General features: G+C 42.4%; 1 protein-coding gene across 2 annotated transcripts in view; it reads right to left on the bottom strand.

The window, feature by feature from the left end:
• Positions 1–12,189, bottom strand: part of ZFYVE1 (zinc finger FYVE-type containing 1) — a 43,381-nt gene extending 31,192 nt beyond the window's left edge. The window contains exons 1-2 of one of the 2 annotated variants that reach the window (XM_055538558.1): positions 11,986–12,189; positions 9,707–10,647 (exon numbers count right to left, since the gene is read on the bottom strand). In XM_055538558.1, coding sequence (XP_055394533.1) covers positions 9,707–10,189 — 483 coding nt within the window. In that variant the 5' untranslated portion in view covers positions 10,190–10,647; positions 11,986–12,189. The remainder of the gene's footprint in view (positions 1–9,706; positions 10,648–11,985) is intronic. The other variant, XM_055538557.1, reaches the window with a different exon arrangement.
• Positions 12,190–23,948: the final 11,759 nt, after the last annotated feature.

Consider the following 23,948-nt stretch of genomic DNA (forward strand, 5'->3'; position numbering starts at 1 on the left):
AAGGTATGTATTACAGAGATGTCCCTGGAGATCTAGTGGTTAAGACTTTGAGATTCCAATGCAGGGGCCTCATGTTGGATCCTGGTCTGGGAACCAAGATCCTACAGGCCATGGGACAAAGCCAAAAAACTGGTTTTTGATGTACATATTATATTATGTGTAAGTTATACCACAAGGGTTGGTTTTAAGTACATGTTATGTCAAACAATGATAAGCAGAGTGAAGAAAAACCAGGAGAGAGGAGTAGGACTATAGGAACAGGCAGGAGTTGCTGTTTTAAATCTGGTGGTCAAGGAAGGCAGCACTATAAAGCCAAATCTCTTTAGATCAATCCTTTAAAAAAAAAATGCAGTAAATGCAATCTTCATGGTAATTAAAGGAGAAGAAATGTACGAACAATCCAAAACAGTACATAAGCAGTTCCCTGGCGGTCCAATGGTTAGGACTCTACTCTTTCACTGCTGAGGGCCCGGGTTCAATCAGATCCCTCATTGGGGAACATCCCCCAAGCTGCATGATGGTGTGGCAAAAAAAAAAAAAGAATATGGTACATAAGCCTAAAGGGATTCCCTTGTAGTTCGGCCAGTAAAGAATCCGCCTGCAATGCAGGAAACCCCAACTGGATTCCTGGGTTGGGACAATCTGCTGGAGAAAGGATAGGCTACCCTCTCCAGTATTCTTGGGCTTCCCAGGTGGTTCAGCTGGTAAAGAATTCGCCTGCGATGCGGGAGATCTGGGTTCGATCTCTGGGTTGGGAAGATCCCCTGGAGAAGGGAATGGCTACCCACTCCAGTATTCTGGCCTGGAGAATTCCATGGATTATACAATCCTGGGGTTGCAAAGGGTCAGACATGACTGAGTGACTTTCACTAAGCCTAAAATTTTACATGTAGCGCTGGAAAGAAACATTTTTCCCCTGGCAATGGTAGATTTAACTTCATAATTCATGAAGTAGGGGGGGAGAAGAAGGGAAGAGATGAGGGAGGGAGAGAGGGAAGGAAGAGTCTAGAGGCAGGGAGGGAAAAGGAGAGAGGGAGAGAGAATTAGGGGAGGAAGGAAACAAGGAGAGGAGGAGGAGGGAGGGAAGGAAAAAGAAGAAAGGCAAAGCAGGCTGTCTTTCTGGCTGCCCATGAGGTGATCCAGTTCCAAACAACAGAGCTGACTAAGGACACGGGGAGGAACAAGAGTGCACCCAGTGACCTACCAGCCACAGACTGAACGCCCAGCCACCGGGACCAGAAAGGGTACGCAAGAAGAGTCAGGATCCTCAAGCAGCCTCTACTCAGAGACAAGGACAGAAGACAGCAAGGCCTTCCCAGGAAAGAAGGCCCCACCAACCCTCTCCAGTCATGCTCAACCTCTGAATTTTCACTTTAAAGCATTTTTCAGAGCGATTACTCAAACTAGTAAGGCAGAAAATTGACACTCAATAAATGTTTATGACTGCTGTTGAATGACACACATAAACTGAATTAAACTCTTTGAAAAGAAAGGTTATAAGAGATTATGGAAAACGGTTCAGCCATGTATTAATTGGATGACATATTCACTAGGCAGGAGAATGGGCTGAGAGGTAGAGGAATTTCTAGAATACTCTATGACTGCTGAATTGCTTGGGATTTTATTCTCTTCTTAACTTGAACCTGCGGTCTCTGTGAGTACATGCCAGAACCAGGCTCCGTCTGTTCAAGTACTCTAAGAGTCAAGTTCCTGGGAAAGACAGCAATAACCCAGTCACAAGCAAAAGAAAATTAGGAAGGAAAAAAAAATTCCAGAAGCTACAAGAAAACTGAATTATCCTCCATCAATTCAAGCCAGAGGCCAAGTGCTTACGTATGGTGGGTATACCTCTCTGCCACCACCAAGGATTCCAGCTACCACCAAGTTGACCTCACAAACAGGTCAAAGGAAACCTCTTAATTACTGGCCAAAAGCTGTTGGAAAGAGAGGCAAAATGAACAAAACATTCTCCAAGGAAACACCCACCCTTTCCTGCCTCCAAAAGTTCCTCGTGTCCCTTCCCATAGGTCTTTCCAATCCGTCTTGCCTGAAAACTTTCTATCTCTTTCCCTTCTTTGTGATCTCACCCACTAGTTTTCCGTTGGTTGCCCCCCATTGATCAAATGTGTTCAATACATTTTAGCAGTTCCAACCTCAGCCGGAACTGATCTCTTGGGAGCTGTTCCCAAAGCAGACAGGACTCCCCAGAAAAGTCCAGCCAGCCATCAGAAGGCTTCCACGTGACACAATCTGCAGGACCAACTCAAGAGTAGTACAGCCCGGAGATGCAGCCACAGGGAAAACATACACCGTCAACTTAATGAGAAATCTGCCTAGTATACTAACCCCGACTCAAAAAAGCCAAATGTTTACCAAATTCCAGAAAAAAAAATCAATCACTTCAAGGAACTGACAGACCAGAAAAAAATTAGAATCATACAAACTGGAGGTAACCTGAAATAGTTAAAGATAGGTTCCCTGAAAAGCTGACTCACAGTGGTTTTGATGGCTTGCATGGGTCAAATTTTAAACAGCCCTGGACTAAACAAAATAGCCTCCCAGGTTAAATGCCAGGAGTCTGTTACAACTGAATAAGCCCAAGGCTGAGTGAGCTCACAAGATGCTGAGCAGAAATTAGAGGCATATAATAGGGGTTCTTTCATCTTCCTGTTTGTCTGAGTCATCCTCAACCCCAGTTTCCCAATAATATCATACAATGCCCTCCCCCAACTACTATTACTAAACAAAAGGGACTTTTACTTGGCTTTCTATGAGTAAAAGGTCGTGGAGGGAAATGGAGTCTCTACTGTTGTACCAATTACTGCTTATTATTTTGACAGACAGCTCCTAAGCAGATCTATGGGAGGGGTTTTTTGTTACATTTTTTAACATGGCACCTAATAACCAAGAGTAAATATATTTGTGTTTTGACCAGAATTTGCCAAAGGGCTAACCAGCCACAGCACCAAAATGAGTCCTTATACTATAATAGTCTGACCATTCGAAGAGAAAAATAAGGAAGTTCCACAAGTTAGACAATTATGATCCCCAGGTTCCTGACCTACCGACCAGTTAAGTCCTGAGGGGTTTCTGCCAGCTTCTCTGAAACAGAGGTCCTGGGAAGAGCAAGCCCCTGGAAGGTACCCTAGACCAGGCAGCAGAGGACAAGGCCCCAGGGGGTCACCTGCAGATGAGTCTAAGACAGAAGCAGAAAAGAAATGGGACAGACCAGCACAGCCTGTTTGGGGTCAAGGATTCCCATACAGTACAAAAACATCCTCAGCTATTTTCCATTCCTGAATCCCACTAGAATAATGTCTCTTTTAGCCAATTAAAAAAAAAAAAAAAGGCCAACTCCCAGTGTTCTGAGCCACACTATTCTGGGACTGTAAACAAGTGGAGCAGCCAAACAACGTGATGGGTCTTCTTAAAGGAACGGTCTCAGTGAGATGAGGTCCACCACCGACTTCACTTAAGGACAGGAAGGCATACCCTGGCCTTCCCTTTCAGACAGGGCTCAGGGCTCTGGATTTCTAGGCTAGGAAGGCCTACCCCAGGAGACACTTTCTTAAGGGTCTCATGGACCACTCCTGGGTCACTGGGCTTCCTTATCACCCCACATGTTCAGCAGGAGGGGATTTAACTTCCAGAGCTTTTTGGCATGAAGAGCACACAGCTACCCTACCCTACCACTGGGGATCAGTTAGCATGAGGATGAAACAGGAGCAAGAGATTGTTAGTGTGCTGCTCTGTTCTTATAGCAAGTTTGTAGAAAAGAGACAGTGGAGAATGGAGTGGTTGTAAAAAGGAAGAAAAACTTGGGGTTTAAGTATTTATATATACATATATTAGATGTGGATCTGTGTATATATAAATGTATAATTTTGTGTTTTATATATATATATGTATATAAATTTTTTCACCATTTCTGTGACTAGAAATATTTCAGCAAGACAAGATGTCTGAATCCCTCACAAGACTCAACAAAGAGAAAAATACTACCCCCTACCTCCATTAAGAACTCTAATTGTTAGAACTTTATTCTTCTAACCTTTGAGTTATTTGCTAAGGGCGTTGTCTCTAACTTCAAGAAACTATAGATCTCTTGTCAGTGTGGATCATTTACTTATTGCGAGTTTCTAAATAATGGACCCATGAGTCTCTGGTTTTCCAAGTACAGTTCCAGTAATGTCTAGAAAAATCAATGAATACAACACAGAAGGTCTAACCATTTCACTAGAGAGGTTACAAAATATACCAAAAGATAATATTGATTTCAGCTAAATTACTTCTGAGGCACAGAAAGAACCAGAAGAGGGAATAAAAAGTGGTGTATTGGTTAAATGTTTTCCACTTCACTGGAATTCAGGTCTCCTATCAGAACAAATCTTCATCTCTTAGATCAGTTTCAATCTCAGCACCCTTGACATTTTGTACCAGGTTATTCTCTAGGTGGGAGTTACCCTATGCATTTTAAGATACTCAGCAGGACTCTGGCTTCTACCCACTAGCCAGAAGCACATAATCCCTGATCCCCCAGCAGTGACAATTAGAGGAGTCTCCAAACAGTACCAAATGCCCCCCCACCCCTACCCCTGGGGGCAAGCAGAATCACCCTTGGTTGAGAACTACTGTGCTAGATAATAACAAATGAGATTACTTTAACTTTTTCTTTATTATGTGAACTGAGTTCTTAAAAGTTGTATCAATTTAAGTCTGGGGTTTTAAGTAGGTGTTATTTGCACAAACCAAATGCCTAGGAGTCACTACTGAGTTCTCTCCTTCACTCACCCACCCAACATACCAGCAATCCAAACTTTGCCACAAATTCATCAATGTTTTTCCATCTCACCATGACAATAACTGCACCAAATCCAGGCTCCTTCTCCCCTCTGCATCTGCTACAGCCTCCTAAGTGGGTTCCCTGCTTTCCTCTTGCCCTCTCCTAGACACTACAAAGTCTCCTAGTCTTCACACCAAAGTCAAGAGCATCTCTAAAAAACTTCCATCAGCGCAAGTGACCTTCTAGCATAAAGCAATCTGGTGCCTCCCACAACATTTAAAATCCACACTTATTTCCATGGCCTACAAGGCCCCACGCATCCGGCAACTGCTTAGCTCTGCACCTGCATCCTCACCACTCTCTGTCAGCTCACTCCAGCAACACAGGCATTCTTTCTCTACTCAAACATGCCAGCCCACCTACTTTCTGTTCTCATTTTCCTCTGTCTGGAGGTCTCTTTCCCCAGGTGGTATTAACCATCATGTCTTTGCTTAAGAGTCACCTCTACAATAAAACCTTCCCTGACCATCTGGCAAAAGTGGCTTCTCAGTCACTCTTCCTTGATTATACATTGAAACCACCTTTTTTATGTGTTTTACATGTGTGAACTTTGCTTTCCTCCCTTAATGGTAAGCTCTTATGACGGCATGGACCAAGCCTTATCTCTGGAGCCTAGAAAATGACTGGCACCAGCAGGTATACACCATAAAGGTGATGAATGAATGAAATGTCTTTGGCTAGTAGGCCAAATGTGTCCATTTAAGAGCCACCAATGAGTTCCTGCTTCTGAGACTAAAAGTCAATCTCTCCCCAAATTTGCCATTCCAGTATACACTCAAATGGCAACGGGTCAATGATAAAATTGTCACCTCCAAAAGGAAGCTTTTTGTCCTCCCAGGTCTTCCAAAAGAAACTAAATAATATGCAGATCACAAACAACAAATCTTAGGAGATTCTAGGCCAGAGAATTTGAGGGAACCTCACATAACAGTAACAGCCTACAAGCTGCTAAAATCATCCCTATGCACTCAACTGAAAATGATCAAAGCCCACAAATGCCTAGAAACATGCAGAGAAAAGCAAAATCGGGGCCTAAATCATGAAATCTTCACTGATATGAGGAAGGAGTTCTTCAGTGCTAACAGTCCTGCATTTACACAGAGCTGTGTTTCATTTGATCCTCACAGTAGCCATGAGGAATTGGTAAGCTGATGCTACTGACCAGAATGAAGTTTGATTAGAACATTTAAATGACTTGGTGAGAGAGAACAGAAGTATTATAGCACAAGGATCTTGGAGCGCAAATCCTCTGCCACTTATTGTAACTTGACCTTGGCAAGTCATTTCATCTCTCTGTGTTTCAGTGTCCTCATCAAGAAAATACACTGCTTCTAGATGATATGCTGTATTCCCCTAAAATGCATATGTTGAAATCCAACTCCCAACGTGATGGCATTAGGAAGTAAGGCCTTTGAGAGGTGATTCAGTCATGAGGGTAGAAATCTTATGAACAGGATTAGTGTGCTTATAAAAGACACTCCAGAGAGGTTCTTCCTGCAACGTCAGGACATGATGAGAAGACAGCTGTCATGAACCAAACACTCATCAGACACTGAATCTATCAGTGCCATGATTTTGAACTTCCTAGCCTCTAGAACTGTGAGAAATAAACTTCTGTTGTTAATAAGCCTCCCCATCTATGCTATTCTGTTATAGCTGCCCAGCTGACTAGGACTTACACTTAGTTCACAGGCTGTGGTAGGGTGAAAGTGCCCCCACCCCACCTCCAAAGATGCCATCCTAGTGCCTAGAACCTGCAAATCCGTCACTTCATGGGGCAAAAAGGCTTTGCAGATATGACTGAATTAAGGACCTTGAGGTGGGGAGAATATGCTGGATTATCCAAGTGAATCCAATGTAACCACAAGGATCCTTGCAAGAGGGAGGCAGAAGGGCCACAGGCAGAGAAGCAAGTGACAGCAGAAGAAAAAAGATGGAAAAGGGGATTAGAAGATGTTAACACTACTAGCTTTGAAGCTGGGTGGTGGGGCCACAAGCCAAAGTACACAAGAGGCTTCTTGAAGCTAGAAAGATAAGGAAACAAATTCTTCCATAGTCTCCAGAAGGAACACAGCCCCATCAATCCATTTTAGGACTTCTGATCTCTGACCTATAATAGAAAAACTTGTCTTAAGTCACTAAATCTGTGATAATTTGTTACAGCAACAGTAAGAAACTAATACAGAGCTATCTGTCATCAGGATTCAATGAGCGCAAATGCTATGCATAGTGCCAAGTACCACAGTAAGAGCTCTTTAAATTTTAACTATGATGAGCCAAGACTAGAACCCAGGGGAGATTCAGAGAAGCACTGCAGGAACAAAAAAAATAAGGTTCAGAAATTTGGTAGTATCGATCTAAATGTAAAATGCACATATCATTTGACAAAGATTCCATTTCTAAATAGATTTAGAGAATATTCAACACATCCTTGGTTGTAATAACTCAAACATCCCATAATAGGCTAAAATTATAGAAAAGCCATTCAACCAAGTACTAGGCAGTCTTTAAATAATGAGGTAAACCCCAAAGTGCAGATAAGGAAAGTTCTACAAGTATCCTTTGGTGAAAAACAGCCAAGGACAGAGCAGCAGGTATATTAGATTCCCTTTTTGTTGAAAAATTTAAAAGATGCATACATATGTTCATAAGCATACATGACAAAAATTCTAGAAGGGCGCATAGTTAACTGTTAATGGTGAATGTTCTAACAAAAGAGACCAAGAGCATGGAGTAGGAGGGGAACTCTTGTCATTGTATGTCCTTTCATATGGTTTTAGCCTTTTTACTAAGTATGTGTGTGATATTCATTTCTAAAAAACTGAGGCTGAGATGTGACATCACCAATCAAGTATTTAAGGGCTGATATGTCCACCATTGTATGACCCAGGGCACAACACAGGGTCCTGCACTCCAGGAGTTTACAATCGAGCTGAGTTCATCATCTAGATTTATATCAGACAATCACCTCTCTAATTGTTTCAGACCTTCACATTAGAAAAGGGAACCAGATAGTTTCTCCACGTACGTTACCACTATGACTCTATGAGAACAAATCTCCACCTAAAATTCTCATCTAATCCATTAGTCCCAACCAAAGCTGCTTGCAATTAATAAACTGTTATTTCCTGGGAAGTAGTCAATGTTTATGAAGGAGAAATCTTTACAGAATAACCCAATTATATTATATATATATATATATATATGACACATTACAAGAAAAACAGGTGCACAAACAGTTGGATTTGTCTTCTTTGGTATACATTCTTCTATTTTCTTAATTCTCTACAAAGAAATATCTATCAATGCTACAAAAAAAAGAATAAATTACAGCCTCCTCCCCTTAAGAAACACTCTTTTTGGTGTTGACACAGTATCCATGAGGATTACTGGTCATCCCAAATCTTCCTCTCATTTTATGGCACTGACAACACTGCAAAGTATTCCACATTAAAGAGAACTGGTGGTAAAACCAACAAGAATCATCCAAATCCAAGTGTTCCATTTATAAATATTTAGTCCACACTGTCACCCAATTAGAGCATAATCCATAAAGGAGACATTATTGCTAACAAGGGAGGCAGAAGGGGATCTGGGTCACTCTTCCATAACTCTATTAGTTCCTTTCAGCCAAGAAAGAAAAGCCTGTGTTAGCAGAGTAGCTGACAATACATGTACATAGAAATCATGATGCAATTCATCTCCATAATCTTATCTAAGGAGGAAAAAGACTGATGAAAAATATTTGAGGGTAATTAGACAGTTTCCAAGTGGTAACTTACAAACGTACTCCTCCAATCTGGAGGCTTGAGGCGTCATCACAACCAAAAGTACTGGATGTACCACCAACACTCCCTGATACTGACAAATACAACAAACTGATGCTGACTCCAAATGCCAGGCTGGGTGATAAGGGCCTTTCCATTTCCATTCCTAATTTCTTTGAATCCTCTCAATTGCTACTACGATGTGGAAGCAAAATTGAGGCACAGAGTTTAAATAACTTATCTGTGGTGATACAGTCCATAAGTGAAGCCAGGATGTGAATTCAAGCAGTCTTCATTCCAAAGTACAGAAATGATGATACTAGCTAGCTTCAGTGGAAAGTACATTCATTCATCTACCCCCTTTACCAAACGGCCCAACGGTCACACACTTTGATTTCCCCAACTTGCTCCTATTATCACTCACCACCCTCTCCCTAGCCCGGAATTAAATATTTCTCCAGTCCTGTAATCACAGATGCCCTTACTGGCCTCTACTGACCAGAAGCTAATATATGAGAATAAGAGCCCATCTGGAGAGGGTACTACCCTTAGGAAATGCCCACTTTTCAAAGACCTGTCTCCCAATGGAGCTAGCAGGGTTATGACTTACAGCCTTCCACTCCCCTGGGACCCACCAAAAAAGTCCGTGTTTCTTTCTCTGTACACACAGTCTCTTCTCATTCACATGTATTCACAACTTACCAAAGTGCTCTCATTCAGAAAATGGTTCTAAATCAGTTCTTTCTGATAATAATGCTAATAATAATAATGACAGCTATCATATACTGAGTATTCATTATCTAACAGGCTTTACAAACACTGTGTCATTTCTTCCTCACGACAACCCAGTGAAGCAGGCACTGCCCCCAGTTTACAGATGAGAACATTACGGCTCAGAGAGGTAAAGTCCTGGTAATTCAGCCCAAGGTCATGCAGCTGGTAAGTGACTGAATCTGACTCCATGCAACTTAAGCTTTCGGAAGTCTTGCCTCTTAGCGATTAAAATGTGAGCTCCTCCTGGACGTTCCCTGAGAGTCAACTGCCAACAACACATCTCCTCCACTACCACATGAATCCTAGATCACTGAGCGCTTACCTGAATTTCTTCATTTTCATCTACTAGGAGGAAACTCACAACCTTCTCAGTCATCTTCTTCCTCTTGGTCTCCTCATCCATCCCTTCCTCTTCCAGCAACTCCTGGACCTTAGTGACATGGTACACAGTAACGGGGTGCCTCCTTTTGTTACCCCCAGAATGAGTCCTCTTCTGGCACTCCAGGCACAAGTTGATTTTACAGGTCTGGCACCTCACCACTGCCCTCTGCTTCACACCTGGAGAGTGCCCATTGGGGCCCTTGCAGGGGTCACAGTAAGGGACATGGCCAGCTTTGAGTCTGATCCGCTCATGGTTTCTCAGGCGCTCCTGCCGATGGAGTTCCTCCTCACAACGGAGACACTGCAGGCTGCAACACTCATCACACTCGAAGACAGCTTCGTCAGTCCCACTGCAGGTGTAACTTTCCTGGCACAGCAGCCCTGGATTCAGGCCCTTCTCTGCTGGGGAAGTCTGGGCACTCATATTCAGACTGGAAGGAAACCACCTACCATGTAACAGTAACTGGGCTTTCCCCAGGGCAAGTGAAGACAGTGGTGTTGAGTCTGAAGACTGCACACAACTTCCACAGGGTTCTGAATACCCTAAAAAAATGTGTTTTGTTTTTTTAAAAAAAACAATCGATGTCCTATTAGAATTCTTCACACACTCACAAATGTTCCAATGTTTAATTTTCTGCCTCTAAGACTCTTGAATCAGCAGCAACGTTGATTTGGTTTGATAGTTTCATCTTCCATAAAGTGCAGGCAAATATGTGGTCAAAATCAACTTGAAAGGGTCTTTTGTGGCTATCTGAGAGAGATCTGATGGATTTACTGAGGTGGGCTCATAGGTGGGGCCTCAGCCGCAAGGTTTTGGTAATGAAAGAGTGGTCAGGAGCTTTTCAATATTATCCAACCTCAAGTCAATATTTCTGAGGATACCTACAATAGAGGCAGGAAAAGTATTTCACTCATCTAAAAGAAGTGCACCTTTATAAAAAGATTGTGATTAAATATGAGGCCAAAACTCCCAAGAGAAATTTCATTCTTGAAACTTAAATACTGACTCATTCTGATCCTAGAAATTTCTCCTCAAAATCATGATTAAGGCTGTTCCTTTTAAAAACAACTACTTATAGGATCAAAGCACTTAACAGACTCTGTCGCTTTATTTCCCAGGCTGAAATTCTCTGTTCCTTGAGTTATTAGATTCAGATCGAAAGCACTAAGCAAACAGTCCTTGAAGGGACAACGTTCTGCACCCGTCCCTGCGCTCCACAATTGGGAGAGGCGAAGAAAGATGCCTGTAAAAAGCTACAGAAGCAATAATAATAAACTCTAGCTCCATCAAAGTCCTGGGCAGGTCCAAAGACCCTTGTAACTGGGCTGTTTCAACTCTAGACAGATGCCTATTAAGGACTCTCAACCTGGAAAGAGTAACCATTCTACGGTACTTAAAAATAACTATTGTACTTCCTTTCCTCCTTTTCTCTAATTGCAAAAAAGGAGCGACAGGAGACAGAATTCCTTCACTATGGCCCACTGCAAAGCCAGGCATGCAGTGAGTTAAATAATTTTTCTCTTTGTCACTCAAAACCCAACTTTAAAATAACTTAAAAAAAAAAAGAAAGAAAAATAAGTGGAGCAAGAAAGGGGCTTTTGTCCCTTCTACAATCATATTTCTAACTCCCCTTCGCCTGGACACCCATTCTAATGCTCCAACGAAATGTAAAGCCCTCCTTTCAGGTATTCAACTCCTCCCATACAGAAATCAATCTATCCATCTGATTTTTAGATAAACAGGGAAGGCGAAGGAATGACTAGTAGACCTTATTTACACCCTAATCACAGACGTGCCCAAGCAGCTCCCGCAACGTTAACAAAAATCAAAATTGTCACAATTGATTAAAAATGTAAAACCAACCTTCAAAAGGATACCTCTCCAGCCACCAAGACCCAAGCAAACAGTCTGCCCACTCGGACTCCCACCTCAGCGCCTCTCCCCAGCCGGGGATTTCTCACCCTTCCTTCCTCCCAGGCAACACCACCTCAACCCGAGGGGCTGGAGCAGGATCTAAGAACAAAGAAGGTCCCCCCAAATCTCCCCCACGCTGGCAGAGGCCAGAGCCGGATCCATTGTTTATACCACCCCACCCCCACCCCAGCCGCACCCGGCCCCCCCCCCTTCCTCCCGGGGGCAGAGGGAGCTCCAGGGCTATCGCTCGCCCGGCGCAGGGCCGTGCCCTTCCCTCCCCGACTGCGGCGGCCCGGGAACCCCACCACTAAGCAGTTCCGTCGCGGCGAGGCGGCGTCCGGGAACCACGGGGCGCCGGTGGAGGCGGGGGCTGTTCTTCAGGGCACCGGTGGATCCATCCCCATCTCCATCTCCGCCCCCCCTCCTCCTTCGCTGCCTCCCGGGCTTCCTCCTCTCCTGTTGTCAGTTAGGATCAGCTGATCGGAGTGAACTTCTCCCCGCTCGGACTAACAGGAAGGCGTGAGCGCTGCAGCCCACTAAGGGAGGAGCGGGAGAGGTGGAGCCTGACAGCGGCGAGGGCGGAGAGGCGTGCGCACGGCCTCCTGGGAAGTGTAGTTCCTCGGAGTAGCACCCTTCCCCAACTTCCCGGAAGTGAAGCCTCTGAATGACTACAACTCCCGATACGGAAGACGCTGCTCCTGCGAAGAGGCGCTAGAGACAGGCTCTCGAGCATTATGGGACTTGGAGTTTTTGCGCTGACTGTGGTTTCCGCAGGTTTCAGCACGTTGTTCTGGGTAGTGGCCAGAGAAGGAGTGGCTCTAAATTAGAGAACTGATGTAATATGTGGTATAGGCCAGGCAAATAATTCGATTTCAAGTAACTTTTATTGCACACCATTCCTTCAGAAATGTGTTAAAAACAGGCAGTCTCCAGTTACCCAATTTCGTCTTGCACAAACTAAGACCAGAAAGAATTTATATGAGAATATAAGTAGTCTTGGAATGTTCTGCAAGCCAAACATTATTTTTTTTTTCCTCCATTAATTTATTTCTCTGACCTTTCCTTACTTACCTTCAGAACTTCCAAGTTTTAAATCAGCTTTTGGTAAGAGAGAGGTACATTTATCCTGGTAAATTTTCAGGCTACAATACAAGCTAATGGTTAACATTGTTACCTGTTTTTTTGTTTGTTTGTTTGTTTTGGAAATTGTCTTTTATTCAGTGCTTTCACTTTTTGTCTTTTCTATTGTTTCTTAGAACAACACTGGAAGAAAGTCTGGTGTAAAGAGCACTGGTCTGAGATGCTGAAGACTGTGATTGTTCTAGAAAGCTCTTGGGCAAATCATGCAACTCTCTATGAAATAAAAGGATTGTATCCATGTAATCTCAAAGATCCCTGCCAATTCTCATGTCCTCTGACTCTGTCCTGATAATTGTTAACCCAGGAGAGACACCAATGGTTGAGTGACTCGCCAAGGTCATAAAGCAAATAATTGACAAAGCTGGGACAAGAACCCATCTCCTGAATTACAGTGAGATAATTTTTTACCTGATGATTCAAGGGACATAGTTAGACCAATAGTAAAGCCAAATCTACATAATACAGTATAAGTTATTTGTGAGGGTTATATTGCTGAAAATCATGTTTTCAAGACTGGACAGATAGCCAACAGTTGGACTAATAGCAAAACTTCGTTGAGAAAGCCACATCACAAACCAAGATACTAAGAACTAAGCTATCTGTAGCACTTTGTAATTTTCAGGTTTTAAAGAGAGAAGAGGAAAAGAGGGATTTTAGAAATGAACTTAAGATAAAAGATCTTGAGCTAGGCTCTAAGGATTGGCTAGCATGTCACAAAATTTCCCTAGAAGGTTTTATTTCTAACCTACCACAATAATTTTTTATAATCTTAATAGTTTGCCTCATACTCCTAACCATAAAATGAGGATATTAATATATCTTGAGGACAAAATGGTATTTAAGTAAGTAAGTAAAGTCGCTTCAGTCATGGCCGACTCTTTGCAACCCCATGGACTGTAGCCTCCCAGGTTCCTCCGCCCATGGGATTTTCCAGGCAAGAATACTGGAGTGGGTTGCCATTTCCTTCTCCAAAATGGTATTTCAGTTCAGTTCAGTTCAGATCAGTCGCTCAGTTGTGTCCGATTCTTTGCGACCCCATGAATCGCAGCACACCAGGCCTCCCTGTCCATCACCAACTCCCGGAGTTCACTCAAACTCACGTCCATAGAGTCGGTGATACCATCCAGCCATCTCATCCTCTGTCGTCCCCTTTTCCTCCTGCCCCCAATCTGTCCCAGCACCAGAGTCTTTTCCAATGAGTCAACTCTTTCCATGAGGTGGCCAAAGTACTGGAGTTTCAGCTTTAGCATCATTCCTTCCAAAGAAAACCCAGGGCTGATCTCCTTTAGAATGGACTGGTTGGATCTCCTTGCAGTCCAAGGGACTCTCAAGAGTCTTCTCCAACACCACAGTTCAAAAACATCTTCAGCGCTCAGCTTTCTTCACAGTCCAACTCTCACATCCATACATGACCACTGGAAAAACCATAGCCTTGACTAGACGGACCTTTGTTGGCAAAGTAATGTCTCTGCTTTTCAATATGCTCTCTAGGTTGGTCATAACTTTGCTTCCAAGGAGTAAGCAAGCATCTTTTAGTTTCATGGCTGCAATCACCATCTGCAGTGACTTTGGAGATTTTTTAATCCTTTTTAAAACTTTAAATGGCATTTAATCCTCCAGTACTTTGGCCACCTGATGCAAAGAGCCAACTCATTGGAAAAGACCCTGATGCCGGGAAAGATTGAAGGCAGGAGGAGAAGGGGATGACAGAGGATGAGATGGTTGGATGGCATCACCAACTCGATGGACATGGGTTTGAGCAAACTCTGGGAGATAGTGAGGGACAGGGAATCCTGGCATTCTGCAGTCCGTGGGGTTGCAAAGAGTAGGACATGACTGAGAGACTGAACAACAACTGGGAGATAGTGGAGGAGCCAGAGAAGCCTAGTGTGCTGTAGTCTGTGGGGTCACGCAGGGACTACAGATTTGACTTAGCAACTGAACAACAACAAACCCAGTGGTTAGCTCATGGAAGGAGCTGATATGATCAGGGCACATGGTAAGCATCTGGGTGTTTGTTGGTAGTGTTCAACTCTTGACCTTCGTAGTAGCTGTACCAATACTCACTAGATTTTGCTTTACACAATTATACGTTTTTTGTACTTTCCCATTTGTATACAGTGCAATACAATACAATGCAGTTAGTCACTCTGTGCAACTGCATGGATTGAAGCCTGCCAGGCTCCTCTGTCCATGGAATTCTCTAGGCAAGAATACTGGAGTGGATAGCCATTCCCTTCCCTAGGGGATCTTTCCAACCCAGGAATCGAAACTGGGTCTCCTGCAGATTCTGAGCCACCAGGGAAGCCCATTTGTACATCTCACCATAAAAAAATAAAATTTAAAAATTTTTAATAAGAAAAAACTGAATAATGCAAAAGGTGACAAGAAAGTAGAATCTACGAGGTAAGCAAACCAAGCTTATGGACTTACTGATTTCCTTAGGTCACTCAGCACAGCATTTTAAAGGTCTTAACCCCAACAAGACATACAAAACAAGTAAAAGGTTTCCAGGTTTGTCATTTTAAAATATAATAATCTATTTCATCAGATTATGTTTGAGTCCACCAACCTATGAGCTGTATTTTCCTTCCAGTAGTTAAGGCAGAAGTTGTGAATCAAACTGCCTTAATCAATAAAAGAAATGATTTGGCTCACATAATTGCACAATCTGGTGATTATCATTTCTGCCAAATCTCAATCTTGGGGTCAAATAACATATTTAAGATCTTATTTCCTTCTCCATTTCTCATCTTTGAGAAATGCACTCAACCAATTTTTGACAAAGGTGCAAAAGCAATTCAGTTACAGGAAAGACTGTCTTTCCTTTATCTTTGAGGAAGAATGATGCTGGAGTAATTGCACACAAAAAAAATAGGCAAAAAGAAAAAAAATTAACCTCAACTTGAACCTCATACCTTACACAAAAATTGATTAAAAACTGATCATAGATGTAAATGTAAAATGCAAAACTATAAAATTTTAAGAATAAAACGTGAGAAAATCTTCAAGACCTAGGCTAAGTAAAGAATTTGTTGACATGACAGTAAAAGCACAATTCATAAAAGAGAAAATTGATACAATGAGATGTCAACAAATTAAAAACTTTTTCTCTGTTAAAAAGGTACTAGAAAATACCTTGATCTCTAGCTGTGCCAGTCAGATTTTCTGCCCAGGGCATTTAAAATTAACATCCAAAAACAGTGAATAGAGTGGACATTTGCTACAGAGAGTGTGCTCAATATATAATCTCTTTTCTGTGTTTGGAGATATACCTGTTGTGTGAGAGTTGATGAGACATTTGTTCAATCAGTGGGCTGACCATGGACCACGAGTACATAGTAACAACATTAAATAAATAAATAAAAACAGTTTGGAATTCAAAATGAAACTTCTGTTTCCACGAGTATTCTTGACATGGTATTCTAAAAAGACTTATGCAGCAGGATACGCAGATGTTAGGTAAACTAAAAAATATATATATTTAAATACATTACTACACTGACAGGAAAATAAGAGCAATCCCCAAGTGTTAAAAAGAGAAAGTCAAAAAAGAAAGTTAAAAAAAAAAAAAACACAAGCAGAGTGGTAATTCCTGGGGAAGCCTGGGGGGACTATCCTAGAGTCTTTTATAAATATTTATTTATTTACTTTATTTGGCCGTGTCAGGTCTTAGTTGCAGCACTCAGGATCTTCAACCTTTGTTGCAGATCTTTAGTCAAGACATGCAAACTCTTAGCTGTGGCATGTGGGATCTAGTTCCCTGATGAAGAGATCGAACCCGGGACCCTTGCATTGGGAGCACGGAGTCTTACCACGGGGCCACCAGAGAAGTCTCAGAGTCTTGATAACAATTACTAAGGAGAGAAACAGAAGAGGAAACTGGGCAATAAAAGAGAGTCCTTGCAAAAGAAAAAGTGAAAGTCACATGTGACTCTTTGCGACCCCAACGACTATACCATCCATGAAATTCTCCAGGCCAGAATACTGGAGTGGGTAGCCATTCCCTTCTCCAGGGGATCTCCTCAACCCAGGGATCAAACCCAGGTCTTTTGCATTGCAGGTGGATTCTTTACCAGCTGAGCCACAAGGGAAGCCCCTCAAGAAAGCTTGGAGTTCAAGGATGGACTAAAAAATTTTACCTGCCAGCAGGGGGAGCAAGAAAAGAAACCTGTCTGTGTGACCACTGCTCGGCCGTTAAGTTGTGACTTTGCGACCCCATGGACTGTAGCACGCCAGGCTCCTCTGTCCATCACTATCTCCCAGAGTTATAGGTGGACTGTATTCTATAATAATGATCACAAGTGTCTCTTCTGAGAATTTGTAAACATGGTTTTGTCATCATGAGGGTCTGAAGTTTGAACTGAAAAGAGAAATAGATAAATGCACAAAGAGCTAAAGGAAATCAGTTAAAATAGGAAAGACTTGAACAACATTATCAACCAACTTGATATTCCTAACAACAGCAGAACATACCTTCTCTTCAAGTACACACAGGACATTCATCAAAATAGATCATGTTAGGCAATAAAACAAATCTCGGTAAATTTAGAAATACTAAAATCATATAAAGTCTTTTCTCTGATCACTATGGAATTAACTGGAAATCTGTATCTGAAATATATCTGGAAAATCCCCAAATATTTGGAAATTAAACGATACACTTCTAAATGATACTTTGGTCAAAGAAACCACAAAGGAAATTAGAAAGTATTCTGAGTTGAATGAAAATGAAAACACAATAAATAAAATAAAGACAATGCTTAGAGAGAAACTGTAGGATATAAAGCTTGTCTCAGAAAAAAATAAAGGTCTCAAAGCAGTTATTTAGGCTATTGTCTTATGGAGCTAGAAAACAAGAGCATGTTAAATCCAAAATAAATAGGAAAAAATAATTAAGATCAGAACAGAAACTCATGATATAGAAAACAATAGAGAAAATAATCCAAAAGATGGTTCTTTGACAAGATTTTTTTAAGTTGGCAAATTTATATCTAGACTTACCCAAAAAAGATAAAAAAGACACAAACACAGTTAAGAAAATGGAAATAAGAATCACTACAAATCCTAATATAGTAGAAGAATAATAAATAGTATTAATAACTTTTTGTTATTATAAATTCAACTACTTACAAGAAACGGCCAAATTCCTTAAAGCAAACTGCCAAACGTGACTCTAAATGTAATCAGAATAACCCTTTATCTATTAAGATGAATTTTAGTTTAAAACTTCCTCACAAAGACAATTCCAAGCCCAGACAGCTTTGCTGTTGAATTCTATTACTATTACCAAACACTTGAGGAAGAAGCAATACCAATTCTACACAAATTCTTCCAGAAAATAGAAGAGGGACCCCCTCCCAACTCATTTTTGAGAACTTATAATCGGCGTGTAACATTGTATTAGTTTCAGGTGTGCAACATCATTATTCCATGTGTACATGCACTGTAAGAAAATCACCACAACAATTAATATCTGTCACCATAAACAGTTACAAATTTTTATTTTCTTTCTTAGCCACATCGTGTGGCTTGTGGGATCTTAGCTCCCCAGCCAACTAGAAATCAAACCCAAGCTCTGGGTAGTGACAGCACCAAGTCCTAACCACTGGACTTCCAGGGAAGTCCCTCCAGTTTTTTTCTTGTAATGATAGACATGAGTTTGAGTAAGCTCCAGGAGTTGGTGATGGACAGGGAAGCCTGGCATGCTGCAGTCTATGGGGTCGCAAAGAGTCGGACACGACTGAGTGACTGAACTGAACTGAATGAGAAAGTTTAAGATCTACTTTAAACTTTCAAATATGCAATACGGCATTATTGACTCCAGTCACAATATTGTACATTACACCCCCATGATGTGTTTATTTTATAGCTGTAAGTCTGTTCTTTGGACCCCCATCACCCAATTTGTCCACCCCTCAACCTCCCTCCACCTCTGGCAGTCATCAATCTGTTGTTCCCTATATTTTTGAGCTTGGTTTTGTTTTTTTGTTTTCATATAAAAGTGAGAGCATGCAACGTTTGTCTTTCTCTGATTTATTTCACCTAGCATAGAGTCTTCAAGGTCCATCCACGTGGTCACAAGTGTCAAAACGTCATTGATTTTATGGCTGAATAACATTCCATTACTTACGTTTCTCACATATTTTTTATCTATTCACCCATCAATGAACAGTTAGGTTGTCTCCATATCTTGGCTATTGTAAACAATGCTGCAGTGAACCTGGAGTACTCACGTTCCTTGCCTTCAGAATTTTTCAGAAAGCTACAATAATCAAAACAGTGTGGTAATTACACATGGATAGAAGTATTTATCAAAGGAATATAATTGAGAGTCTATAATAAAACCCACCCATTTACTGTCAGTTGATGATTTACAAAGGTTCCAGGACTATTCAATGGAGGAAAGAAGTTTTTTCAAAAATTGGTGCTGAGGCAATTAGATATACACATGCAAAAAAATGAATTTGGACCCCTATACTACAACATATACAAAGTGAAAGTCACCCAGTCGTATCCGACTCTTTGCGACCCCATGGACTATACAGTCCAAGGAATTCTCCAGGCCAGAATACTGGAGTGGGTGGCTGCTCCCTTCTCCAGCGGATCTTCCCAACTCAGGGATCGAACCCAGGTCTCGCACACTGCAGGTGGATTCTTTACCAGCTGAGTTACAAGGGAAACCCAATACTGGAGTGGGTACCCTAGGCCTTCTCCAGAGGATCTTTCCGACCCAGGAATCAAACCAAGGTCTCCTGCCTTGCACCTACGTTCTTTACCAACTGAGCTATCAGGGAAGCCCCACAACATATATAAGGATTAACTCAAATCCAAGATGTAAAAGATAAAACAATAAAATTTTATTAAAAACAGAGGGCTCCCTGGTGGTCTAGTGGTTAAAAGAATCCACCTACCAATGTAGGGCACATGGGTTCAATTCCTGGTCCTGGAAGATACCACATGCCATAAAGCAACTAAGCCCATGGGCTACAACTACTGAGCCTGTGCTCTAGAGCCCACAAGAAACAACTATTGAGCGCACACGCTGAAACCCATGCGCCTAAAGCTGGTGCTCCACAACAAGAGAAGCCACTGCAATGAGAAGCCCGCGCATCACAATGTAGAGGAGCCCCTGCTCTTGCCAACTAGAGAAAGCCAGCATGCAGCAACAAAGACCAGCGCAACCCCTATATATATACACACACACATATATATGTATAAAAGGAGTGCTCTGGTGATCCAATGGTTAAGATTTAGAGCTTTCACTGCCATGGGCCCAGGTTCAATTGTTGGTTGGGGAACTAAGATCGCACAAGACCCACAGCATCACCAAAAAAAAAAAAAAGAGTAAAAATACAGGTATATATCCACATGACCTTGTGCTAGTATCTGAATATGTCAGTTCAGTTCAGTTTAGTCGCTCAGTTGTGTCCGACTCTGCCACCCCATGAATTGCAGCACGCCACGCCTCCCTGTCTATCACCAACTCCCGGAGTTCACTCAGACCCACGTCCATGGAGTCGGTGATGCCATCCAGCCATCTCATTCTCTGTCGTCCCCTTCTCCTCCTGCGCCCAATCCCTCCCAGCATCAGAGTCTTTTCCAATGAGTCAAGTCTTCGCATGAGGTGGCCAAAGTACTGGAGTTTCAGCTTTAGCATTATTCCTCCCAAAGAAAACCCAGGGCTGATCTCCTTTAGAATGGACTGGTTGGATCTCCTTGCAGTCCAAGGGACTCTCAAGAGTCTTCTCCAACACCACAGTTCAAAAGCATCAATTCTTCGGTGCTCAGCTTTCTTCACAGTCCAACTCTCACATCCATACATGACCACTGGAAAAGCCATAGCCTTCACTAGACAGACCTTTGTTGGCAAAGTAATGTCTCTGCTTTTAAATATGCTATCTACGTTGGTCATAACTTTCCTTCCAAGGAGTAAGCGTCTTTTAATTTCATGGCTGCAGTCACCATCTGCAGTGATTTTGGAGCCCAAAAAAATAAAGTCTGACACTGTTTCCACTGTTTCCCCATCTATTTGCCATGAAGTGATGGGACCGCATGCCATGATCTTCGTTTTCTGAATGTTGAGCTTTAAGCCAACTTTTTCACTCTCCACTTTCACTTTCATCAAGAGGCTTTTTAGTTCCTCTTCACTTTCTGCCATAAGGATGGTGTCATCTGCATATCTGAGGTTATTGATATTTCTCCCGGCAATCTTGATTCCAGTTTGTGTTTCTTCCAGTCCAGCGTTTCTCATGATTTACTCTGCATATAAGTTAAATAAGTGGGGTGACAATATACAGCCTTGATGTATTCCTTTTCCTATTTGGAACCAGTCTGTTGTTCCATGTCCAGTTCTAACTGTTGCTTCCTGACCTGCATACAGATTTCTCAAGAGGCAGGTCAGGTGGTCTGGTATTCCCATCTCATTCAGAACTTTCCACAGTTTATTGTGATCCACACAGTCAAAGGCTTTGGCATAGTCAATAAAGCAGAAATAGATGTTTTTCTGGAACTCTCTTGCTTTTTCCATGATCCAGTAGATGTTGGCAATTTGATCTCTGGTTCCTCTGCCTTTTTTAAAACCAGCTTGAACATCAGGAAGTTCACGGTTCACATATTGCTGAAGCCTGGCTTGGAGAATTTTGAGCATTACTTTACCAGCATGTGAGATGAGTGCAATTGTGTGGTAGTTTGAGCATTCTTTGGCATTGCCTTTCTTTGGGATTGGAATGAAAACTGACCTTTTCCAGTCCTGTGGCCACTGCTGAGTTTTCCAAATTAGCTGGCATATTGAGTGCAGCACTTTTACAGCATCATCTTTCAGCATTTGGAGTAGCTCCACTGGAATTCCATCACATCCTCTAGCTTTGTTCATAGTGATGCTTTCTAAGGCCCACTTGACTTCACAGTCCAGGATGTCTGGCTCTAGATGAGTGATCACACCATCATGATTATCTTGGTCGTGAAGATCTTTTTTGTACAGTTCTTCTGTGTATTCTTGCCACCTCTTCTTAATATCTTCTGCTTTTGTTAGGTCCATACCGTTTATGTCCTTTGTCGAGCCCATCTTTGCATGAAATATTCCCTTGGTATTTCTAATTTTCTTGAAGAGATCTCTAGTCTTTCCCATTCTGTTGTTTTCCTCTATTTCTTTGCATTGATCGCTGAGGAAGCCTTTCTTATCTCTTCTTGCTATTCTTTGGAACTCTGCATTCAGATGTGTATATCTTTCCTTTTCTCCTTTGCTTTTCGCTTCTCTTCTTTCCATAGCTATTTGTAAGGCCTCCTCAGACAGCCATTTTGCTTCTTTGCATTTCTTTTCCATGGGTATGGTCTTGATCCCTGTCTCCTGTATAATGTCACGAACCTCCATCCATAGTTCATCAGGCACTCTATCTATCAGATCTAGGCCCTTAAATCTATTTCTCACTTCCACTGTATAATCATAAGGGATTTGATTTAGGTCATACCTGAATGGTCTAGTGGTTTTCCCTACTTTTGGCAATAAGGAGTTCATGGTCTGAGCCACAGTCAGCTCCTGGTCTTGTTTTTGCTGACTGTATAGAGCTTCTCCATCTTTGGCTGCAAAGAATATAATCAATCTGATTTTGGTGTTGACCATCTGGTGATGTCCATGTGTAGAGTCTTCTCTTGTGTTGTTGGAAGAGGGTGTTTGCTATGACCAGTGCATTTTCTTGGCAAAACTCTTAGTCTTTGCCCTGCTTCATTCCGTATTCCAAGGCCAAATTTGCCTGTTACTCCAAGTGTTTCTTGACTTCCTACTTTTGCATTCCAGTCCCCTATAATGAAAAGGAAATCTTTTTTGGGTGTTAGTTCTAAAAGGTCTTGTAGGTCTTCATAGAACCGTTCAACTTCAGCTTCTTCAGCGTTACTGGTTGGGGCATAGACTTGGATTACTGTGATATTGAATGGTTTGCCTTGGAAACAAACAGAGATCATTCTGTCGTTTTTGAGATTGCATCCAAGTACTGCATTTCAGACTCTTTTGTTGACCATGATGGCTACTCCATTTCTTCTGAAGGATTTCTGCTCGCAGTAGTGATATAATGGTCATCTGAGTTAAATTCACCAGTCCATTTCAGTTTGCTGATTCCTAGAATGTCGACGTTCACTCTTGCCATCTCTTGTTTGACTACTTCCAATTTGCCTTGATTCCAGGTTCCTATGCAATATTGCTCTTTACAGCATCGGACCTTGCTTCTATCACCAGTCACATCCACAGCTGGGTATTGTTTTTGCTTTGGCTCCATCCCTTCATTCTTTCTGGAGTTATTTCTCCACTGATCTCCAGTAGCATATTGGGCACCTACCGACCTGGGGAGTTCCTCTTTCAGTATCCTATCATTTTGCCTTTTCATACTGTTCATGGGGTTCTCAAGGCAAGAATACTGAAGTGGTTTGCCATTCCCTTCTCCAGTGGACCACATTCTGTCAGATCTCTCCACCATGACCCAGAGGTGGTATTGGGGCCTGATCGGTGGCCAAGAGGAGTTACCCCATGTCCGAGGTCAGGGGCAGCGGCCGAGAGTGCCAGGCTGCGACGGCGCAGGAACGGCCGAGAAGAGCTACCCAAGTCCGAGGTCAGGGGTGGCGGCCAGGAGGAGGTACCTCGCATCTGAGGTCGGGGCGGTGGCAGGGAGGAGCCACCCCACGCCCGAGGCCAGGGGTAGCGGCCGGGAGGACCAACCACACACCCAAAGAGCGGTGGCTGCGCCGGCGCAGGAGAGCCTAGAGGAGCTATCCCACGTTGAAGGTCAGGAAGGGCTGCGGTGAGGAGATACCCCTTGTCCAAGGTAAGGAGCAGCGGCTGCGCTTTGCTGGAGCAGCCGTGAAGAGATACCCGATGTCCAAGGTAAGAGAAACCCAAGTAAGATGATAGGTGTTGCAAGAGGGCATCAGAGGGTAGACACACTGAAACCATACTCACAGAAAACTAGTCAATCTAATCACACTAGGACCACACTCTTTTTTTTTTTTCTTATATTCTTTTTTTTTTTTTTAACTTTACATAACTGTATTAGTTTTGCCAAATATCAAAATGAATCCGCCACAGGTATACATGTGTTCCCCATCCTGAACCCTCCTCCCTCCTCCCTCCCCATTCCAT

Source organism: Bubalus kerabau, chromosome 10, assembly GCF_029407905.1.
Source record: "Bubalus kerabau isolate K-KA32 ecotype Philippines breed swamp buffalo chromosome 10, PCC_UOA_SB_1v2, whole genome shotgun sequence".
Lineage (NCBI taxonomy): Eukaryota > Metazoa > Chordata > Mammalia > Artiodactyla > Bovidae > Bubalus > Bubalus kerabau.